The 8440-nt window shown below is 48.3% G+C and overlaps 2 protein-coding genes across 2 annotated transcripts in view; both read right to left on the reverse strand.

The window, feature by feature from the left end:
* The window catches only part of Taf10 (TAF10 RNA polymerase II, TATA box binding protein (TBP)-associated factor, 30kDa), a 1604-nt gene extending 1313 nt beyond the window's left edge, over window positions 1–291 (reverse strand). Inside the window, exon 1 of the mRNA XM_013035594.1 lies at window positions 131–291. Within this exon, the coding sequence (XP_012891048.1) occupies window positions 131–291 (161 nt within the window). The remainder of the gene's footprint in view (window positions 1–130) is intronic.
* Window positions 292–1638: 1347 nt separating this feature from the next.
* Window positions 1639–7851, reverse strand: Tpp1 (tripeptidyl peptidase I). The gene is made up of 13 exons (XM_013035635.1): window positions 7804–7851; window positions 7618–7689; window positions 7239–7378; window positions 5994–6144; window positions 5655–5782; window positions 5330–5508; window positions 5016–5214; window positions 4695–4883; window positions 4377–4446; window positions 3859–3979; window positions 3597–3755; window positions 3078–3203; window positions 1639–2909 (listed from the first exon to the last, which is right to left on the reverse strand). Exons 1-13 carry the CDS (start codon window positions 7845–7847, stop codon window positions 2769–2771), a joined length of 1719 nt encoding a protein of 572 aa, XP_012891089.1. The 5' UTR covers window positions 7848–7851; the 3' UTR covers window positions 1639–2768.
* Window positions 7852–8440: the final 589 nt, after the last annotated feature.

The raw sequence follows: 8440 nt of genomic DNA on the forward strand, positions 1-8440 counted from the left end.
CCGCGGGCGCCGGGGCCGAGGCGGCGGTGGCCGGGGCCGCCTCGAGGTCCGCGCCAGAGCCACTGCAGCCGCTCATCAGGCCGGTGGGAGAGGCGGCGAACAGAGCCGCTTCCGCTTCCGCTCACGTTACGCACAGCCTGGGTGACGTCGCACGCCCAGCGACTCTCCCCGCCCGTGGCAGCGGTAAGTTCCCGCCCTTCCTTCCGGCTTCCTGTCCCGGCCCCGTGGGCGGATTTGCTGAAACAGACCGAAGGGCGGGGACCTCGCCGTGGAAAGCTTGGCCTCCGCCATGCCAGCGGGCACCTCCCCTGGGGTGTGTCCACGACCTTGTCCCCGGCCGTGGCCCGGTTAAACCCGGGGCTCAGACCTTGCTTAGCGGTGCGCGGCCCACACCCGCCGACTGGGGCCTGCCTGACAGGCCGAGCTCCCTTAGTGCAGGCCGGGGGCGGTGGCGCACGCCTGGGATGCCGCTGAGGAGGCTGAGAGCTGCGGGTCGCGCAGCGAAGCCGGCCCGGGCAGGCAAGTCCCCGAGACGCTCACCTCCAATTAACCACTGAAACGCTGGACGTGGAGCTGTGGTTCGCGTGTTGGAGTTAGCATTGAGCACAAACGCTCAAGGACAGCCCACCCTCCACACCCCCCAGCCCAGAGTTCAAGCTCCAGGACTGGCGCACCAGACACACACACACACACAGGCAGGTTGTAGTGGAATCGGACAGCCTGTTCCAGACAGGAGAGCAGCACACAGTGCTGCTATAGATGGAGAGAAGAGTGTCCCAGCCTGAAGAAACGTCCTGTACAAAAATCACAGCGAGTGAAAGCGGAAGGTTTTCAGTTCAACAGACATTTATTTAATTCCTGTTTGCCAACTCTGGGCTGGGGCCTGGGCTTACAAATTCTAGGACACAATTCTAGTCCGCTAGGCACCGGTGGTCTTGGAAAGGGTAGCAAACACGTAAACTTGAAATTTCAACACTATATGGTTGTTATCCTGCTAGAGGTAGGCATAGAGTGTGCAGTACAAGGGAGAAAGGGAACTAAACTCTGCAGCCTACTTCCAGGTACCAGAGACTATAACATTCCACTTAATTTTATTCCCGGATTGTGAAAAACAAGGATTGTTGATAACAAACGAGGAAAGTCTCAGAGGGATAAACTTATTTGGCTAAGGGTCTCTCCATCTATGTCAGAACCAAGATTCAACCAGGTTTGGTTTTGGAAATTTAGGATTTTTCTGTAATAATGTTAACTAGCCTCAGGGAACTAGGAGGTAAATTCTGAGTTGAATCTTTAAAGAATTCTGGAAATCAACCTAGCAAATGTATTGGGTGGTGGTAAGGTGACTGAATAGTTTGAGTTAGGGTGAGAATTCCTGGAGGTTAGGTAGGAGAAAGGAAAAATAATTTGTTACTTAAGAAAAAATAAGTTTTGTGAGCCATGAAGTTTTTTAAAAAGAGTAAAAGGGGATCTGAGAATATTGCTTAGTGGTAGAGTGCTTGCTTAGCATGCATGAAGCCCTAGGTTCAATTCCTCAATACCACATAAACAGAAAAGGCTGGACATGATGTTGTGGCTCAAGTGATAGAGTGCTAGCCTTGAACAAAAGAAGCCCAGGATCAGGGCCCACACACCTGAATTCAAGCCCCAGGACTGGCAAAAAAAAAAAAAAAAATGCCCATGCTTAACCCAGTAATCTTTGAAAGGATTTTATCAACTAAATAGCTTTATAGTATTGTGTTTTACTCTGTAAGGTGATTTAGTGATGAGCAGGAAGGACACACATTGTTTTTGTTTTGGTTTTCTTTTCAAGGGTTTTATGTCATTCTCTGAATTACAGTAGCAGTGTGGATGGAGAAAGGTGGATATGTTCTAGAGATACTCAGAAATATAACTAGGAAGACTTTTGGATCGGATAAGGTATATTTAAGAGTCAGTAGGATGGGTTAAACTGAAGGTAGTAGAGGAGTGAAAAAAAATGAGAATCAAAGACACAGACATCTGGCTTGGTTCAAAGAAGCACAGTACTTACCAAGACAAAACAAGAAGTTTTGGGGCTGGGATGGAGGGAGATGAGGTCTTATATTTGAGGTATCAATCACTATTGAGTAGAAATGTGATCTAGTGAGATGGCTATAGATGCCAGTGGTTTGTTCCAGGAAACAATGAGTAAAATAAGTACAAAAGAGAATAAAGCAATGAAGAATAGCCAACATTCTGTGAGGAAGCAGAGACAAGTTTACGAGTGAGGAAGGTAGAAGTGATCAAAATTAAGCCCTGGAAGAAAATTTCTAGGAAATACATCATTGTGCACAGATTGATAAGTATACAGTGGAGGTAAACAAGGAGGCCATTGCCTCTCAGCATCAGGGAGGAAAGAGTAAAAGATGGGGCAACAACTTCATTAACTGGAGGGCAAAGTTGAAGTGAAATAGTGCACATAATATTATAGAAATGGGCACCAGATCTGGGCCTGCTGGTATCAGTGCTAACAGGCTGTACCCTTCTCTGTTTTCACATCCTTGACTGAAAAGAGGAAGTGGGAAGAAAAGAAAAATGCTAGTGATTACATCTTGGGAAGGAGCTTAAAGCAGAAGTTGGGGGACTTGAGCATGATAGAGCCCAGTAGGATTGGGAGTCAGGGTTAGGGAGATAAGCTGTCTACAGAAATCAACAGTTGAGGGTACAGCAGGGGTCCCAACAAGGCAGAAAAAGGAAGTGAGCCATGGAAGTGCATGGATGAACTGTTCGGCTTTTCTGGCAAGAAAGGGTCAAGGCTTAAGTAGTGTCTTCAGTAGGGCTGGAAAGTTGGGTGTTCCCCAGCCTGTCACAGGATCCCAGCCAGCACCAGAGCAGAAACCCTGACCCTCCACTTCTTCATTCAGACAGGACTCATGGCAGCCATGTGTTACCTAGAAAGGAGGTGGGCATGAGAACTGAACCTGCCCATATAGGTACCTAGATGACATTTCTTCACTGTGTATGAATGTCCCAAAGGCTATCCCACATTAGACCTGCCCCCAAATTATTCCTCCTCATACTCCTACAATAATATCCACATGCTTCTTTTCCATACTTACATCAAAGAGTCCTGCCCCACGCTGCTGGTACAGCCTTGGGTTGAGAAAGCCAAGAACAGGGCGGCCGCTGAGGATTCTGTGTTCATTTATCAAGGATAAGATCCCCCCAAACACTGGAGTAGAGGCCTGCAAGGCAGAGATAGGTAGATGCTGGATTTCAGAGTGACTGAACTTTTGGGGATGAAGGTTCAAAAGGATCAGAGGTCTCAGAAGACTGAGAGGTTCTACCTGCAAGGTCTAGTGGGTAGATGAGTAAGGACAGTTCCTGAGTGGGGGGTTTGATGCCAGGCTGATTCTTTTTGTGCCAGTACTGGCACTGAGCCCTTTTGCTCAGGGCCAGTGCTCTATCACTTGAGCCACAGCTCTACTTCCTGCAGTTTGTGGTTAGTTAGAAGTAAGAGTCTCACAGACTTTCCCTTTCTGGCCTGGCTTCAAAACATGATGCTCAGATCTCAGTCTCCTGAGTAACTAGGATTATAAGTGTAGACCACTGGTGCCCGGTGCCAGGCTGATTCTTACCGAGGTTCCAGACACCCATGGAATGGGCACACTGTTGCTGACCACCCAGTAGCCATCAGAAAGTGCAGCAACATCTGGGTAGGCACGGCCACTGGCATTGAAGTAACTGGATGGTGGCAGTTTGGGGCTAGACTTCAGGAATTGGGCTACAGCTTCTTCCTAAAAGACATTTTTGAGTATTTATTAGTCTGTGGCCTGTCCAGCAGTGTGATGAAGTGAGGATCCCCAAACCACTTATCCATCCACACAAACATGTACCTACCTGGTATGAAGGCTGTGGGAACACATTGCTAAATCCACCACCGCTGATGTAGTCAACTATCTCATTTGTGACAAGGAAAGGATTCCGGAAGGAAGTGCCTCCCACTGTAGTAACATAGGGGCTAAGGGAGAAAACAGCATTCAAATAGTTAGGGACCTCTAAAACATGTGGATATGGGTGGGCTAAGTCATGCTACAAGGGCCAGATGTTGTAAGGAAGCATGCACACGGAGTTGACTGCAATGTTTTGCATGCTTCAGGCATGGTCTGAGTTAATTATGCATATAATCTGTCACAAAAAGGCCCAGAGCTTAAGAAAGAGAAACATTGGGAGCTGTGTCCTAATCAAGAGACTTTGGGCCTGGGACACAGGAAGTGAGAGCGTGGGTAATGCTGAGGGCTAAGTCATAGGAGCACTTAGGAGGGTCAAGTCGAAGGTTCTAGAACATAAAGTGAATGATTCATGTTACCCTGTGAAATATTTGTGGTCACAGGGAAGGTGTAAGTTGTGTTGCGTACCTGGATGCAGGGAAGCTAGGCCGGAACTTGTGTCTTCCAGAGACAGACCAACAACCCGCTCCACTATCACCTGAGAGAGAGAGAGAGAGACAGAGAGAGAGAGAAGCTTGGCATTCATATTAGTTGGTTATATTTTAGTATATAGGTTCCTAAACTAGATGGGAAACATCAGTATTCACTGTTACAACAGGAGCTCACAATTTAGATCACACCCATAGACCCTGTTAAGATTCTGAGTTCAGATAATCAGAGACCAAGCTCTGTTGGGTTAAAGCTCCTAGGTTGGGTGAGTGGGTAGGAGATCTAAGTTTAGATTACCTGAGGCAAAGAGCAGAGTGAGACCTCGAGCAGCAGCCTTCATAAACTCGGTGTTGACCCTCTGGATGTAGGCACTGCTGAGGGAGTCCTCATCATCTCCGTAACTCACAGTGTGCACGTATGGTAGGGCTGACTGATTATTGAGCAGCAGGAGCCACTGTAAGAAGGGCTCTTGTGCCTCATGCCGGCCTAGATTATTTAAAATTTAAAAAAAAAAGTGGGTACAAGGGGGGTTGTCAAGATCCACCTCAAGCTTAGGTCATTCCCTTGATGGAGCAGGGATCCACCCCACCTCCCACCATCTAGTCCCGTTAGCAGTACCAGGGCTGCTGTAGACCCATGTGGAGATGTTGGCACCAGCACTCATCAAGTATTCCACATCAAGACTGGCCTCGATCCCGGCCCGGCCCCGGCCCTGTTTTCCAACCACACGGGCCACTGATTCCTGGTGTGCAAATTTGCCACCAAAGAGATGCATGAACTCAACCAGGTCTGAATTATGGAAGTACTGTTCCAGGAACTATGGAGGGAGTCAGAGCAGAATCATGGGGTCAGAGAGTAAGCCCCAGTATGGCAAGACATGGAAGACACCGTGGGGAGGCCATGAGGACCCTGGAGCTCCCTGCTTGGCTCACCTGGGCACAAGCCTGGCTGTTGTTAGTGCTGCCAGAGCCCACATCTTGTTCTGTCAAGTTATATCGTTGACGGATCACAGAAGGAGTCACTCCCAAGTGCATGCCAACAGTTCCTGCCACTTGCGGTCCGGGGCGTTGTCTCAGGGATGAGGTAGGGGGAAAGCGGTGTAGGCCTCCCACTGTGGGAATGGGGTCAGGCTTCAGGAGATCTTATAGACTATTTGCCACTGACAGTACCCAACAACCCCGCCTCCCCCAAACCCCCATCCCAGGTCCAGTCCCATGATCTGCCTTTCCCAATCCCCACCAACCACGCCAGGTTTACCAAAATCCACATGAGGGGCCAAGGCCTGAGGAAGCTGGTAGGAATGTAAGGACCTTACAACATGGGTCTCTGCAGGTCCCCCCACAAAGCGATGAAACTCAGCTCCGGGGAGCAGTAGCTCTGCCTGACTAGAGGTTAGAGTTGAGAAAACAGAGGTAAGAATGCATGGAATGGAGCAGAGGAGGCAGCCCAAGCACCACACCAGTCATGCATTAACTACTGCCCACAAGCTCTTGGCAGGTTCTCAACTCATCCCCTTGGGGTGACTAGTCTCCCTGATGGGACAATTGGTATCCTTCATGGGGGCAATCATTCCACTGGGCAAACATTCCCTCTCACCGGACACTTAGAGAGCAAGTCAGAAAATCCCGGGTGGTCACGGAATGGCAGTTTCGGGCTCCAGCTGCCGAGAGCCATTTTTGGACTGTGAGGAAGGTAAGCAGCGATGGCTGGACCAGCTCAGCCACATCCTCTAGGGTTAAGTATTTTCCTGCAATGATTCAAAAGAGAATCTTGTTTTAACTCACTGATTTATCAAGTTCCCTCTTTGGACCTCAACCAGGAAACATCAGGACTCTGAGAGAGGGCTGGGTAGGGGCTGGTGTCCATGGGGAAAAAAAAGATGGGAGAGACTTGGAATACCATGACCAAGAAATATGGAGTCAACCTAAAGGCTACTGGATTACAAATATTATAGCATGGTATTCATCTGCCATGGTTGGAGGAAAAAATAATGGAAGTTAATAATTTAAATTTTTCCATTTTAACCTTATCTCCAATAAAAGTTTTCAAAGTTCTTGAAACTGATTATACAGCATCTAATTTTGTTCAAATCTCTATACTTCTTGGTTTTAAAATTAATGTGATGATTTACTATTTCCTGCATCTATGGATGATCCCTCACCTCTATCTTTCACACACACACACATTTTCCCTGCCATAAAGGACTTTAACCAAGTGAGGGATACAATCCAGCTTGACCATTGAAGAGACTGTTTTGGAGTCGAGTGGGGAGTACAGTGAAGAGCGGAGTGCTGGGAACTGCAGACCAGTCAGGAGAAAGGGCAGTAGTCAAGGAGAGAGACTATACAGTGAACTTAATAACAATGGGGGCAGGCCAGAAGTAAACCAATGCAAAGGCAATAAATAGAGTGGCTGAACTGGCAGCCTCCATGTCTGAGCAGAAGAGGAAAGAGAAGTGGGTTTGAGGATGTAGGAAGCAATTTGAGTTGAGGAGCACTCACATGCACTAGGCTCTATCTCCTCACTTGCCTAGTAACAAGTAAGTAGTAAGAAATTTGAATTTAGATCTGATCATAAAGCTTGCTCTTAATCATATCTACCTTGGCTTTTTCAGACTGAAGAACACAGGTGGAAAATTGGAAATAGGGTACAAAGTTACAGTGTTTAGCCGAATTTCTGGTGTGCTTTTTCATTCAGCAACTCCCCAGTGACAGTTACTGCCATTCAATTTCCTTGAGGGCACCATGAACACAACCCTGCCATGATCTGCACCATCCCCTGGCAGGTCAAAACTCCCTGTCCCTCACACACCCCACTTCCGCCCCCAGTCCCGATAGGCACCGTATTGAGGCGAGCTGGGATCCGATAGCACTTGTACCAACTCTGAGAGTCTCTCCAGGTTCTGCTGTTTCAGGGCAAAAGTGAGACTCAGCTCTTCCTCAGGGTCCACACGGCCCAGGGACACCCAGCCTGGGGGCAGCCTGCAGTGTCAGGAAGGGAATAATCCTTAGTTAGGATAGGAATTGGGAAATATGGGTCATGGAGGGTTCTGGATTAACAGCTGAGTCTTTGGGCAGGATTCCCAGACGGAAATGGATCATAGCAGGTGATCAAGACTGATGTCTGAGGATAAGGCTACGGAGTAGTACTAGGGTGAGGGAGGACAGTGGGTACAGAAATGGGAATGGGGAAAGGTGTAGTCAGTGTTAAAGCAACTCACGTCAGACGCTGGTCAGGCTCTGGACTATAACTGCACTTGCAGGCGGTGATGACGGCAAGGAGCCCTAGGAGGCTGCGGGAACGGCGGGTGAGTTTCAGTGTGATCTGGATTGCCATTGTATTCCCACCCTCTCTATGTATTCCCTCCAATTTGATCCCCTTCACCTGCCTCCCACCAGTTTCTCACCGGACTTGGAGTCTCATCTTGCCTTTCTGATGATCCGAGATCATGTGACAAGTCACGTGGCCTGGTCTTCCACTTCCACATTCTCTGCCTAGCAACTAGTGACAAAGATGGCTCCTCCCTCTCAAATGAATGTTCCCAAATGCATAGGGCTGCCCTCGGATCTTCTCTTACCTTGTTATGCATTTCAGATCAGAGTTCCCAACCTGTTGCCCACATCCTGCCACCCAAGAATCACAAGAGAATGGGCTTTGAAGATTCACAGATAGATACTTCCTAGAGGTGTGATAGTAGGAAAACGATTTTACCTCTCAGAGCCTAGACTTACTCATTTATAAGAGACTGTATGTGGTTGCAGTGAGAATTTACACCGATGTAAGTAAATCACCGAATGTAAAACTCTTATTCTAGATATTTAGTGGCTCCAAGGGGGAAGGATCTCTTTGCTGAACTGCTCTCATGTCCATCCTCCCCTCTCTTCAGACCCTTGGTCCCACAGTCCTAGATTCTTTCCCAAAGAACCAATCCCTCTCTGCTACCCTTTTGCCCCAGGTAGGAAACTTACTACAAGGCGATAAATCAGCCTCAAACTAGGCTCCTGAGCTCCCAGTGCCATCTGTACCCCAAATGCCCCCATGTG

This window comes from Dipodomys ordii, unplaced genomic scaffold, assembly GCF_000151885.1.
Source record: "Dipodomys ordii isolate 6190 unplaced genomic scaffold, Dord_2.0 Scaffold216, whole genome shotgun sequence".
Classification (NCBI taxonomy): domain Eukaryota; kingdom Metazoa; phylum Chordata; class Mammalia; order Rodentia; family Heteromyidae; genus Dipodomys; species Dipodomys ordii.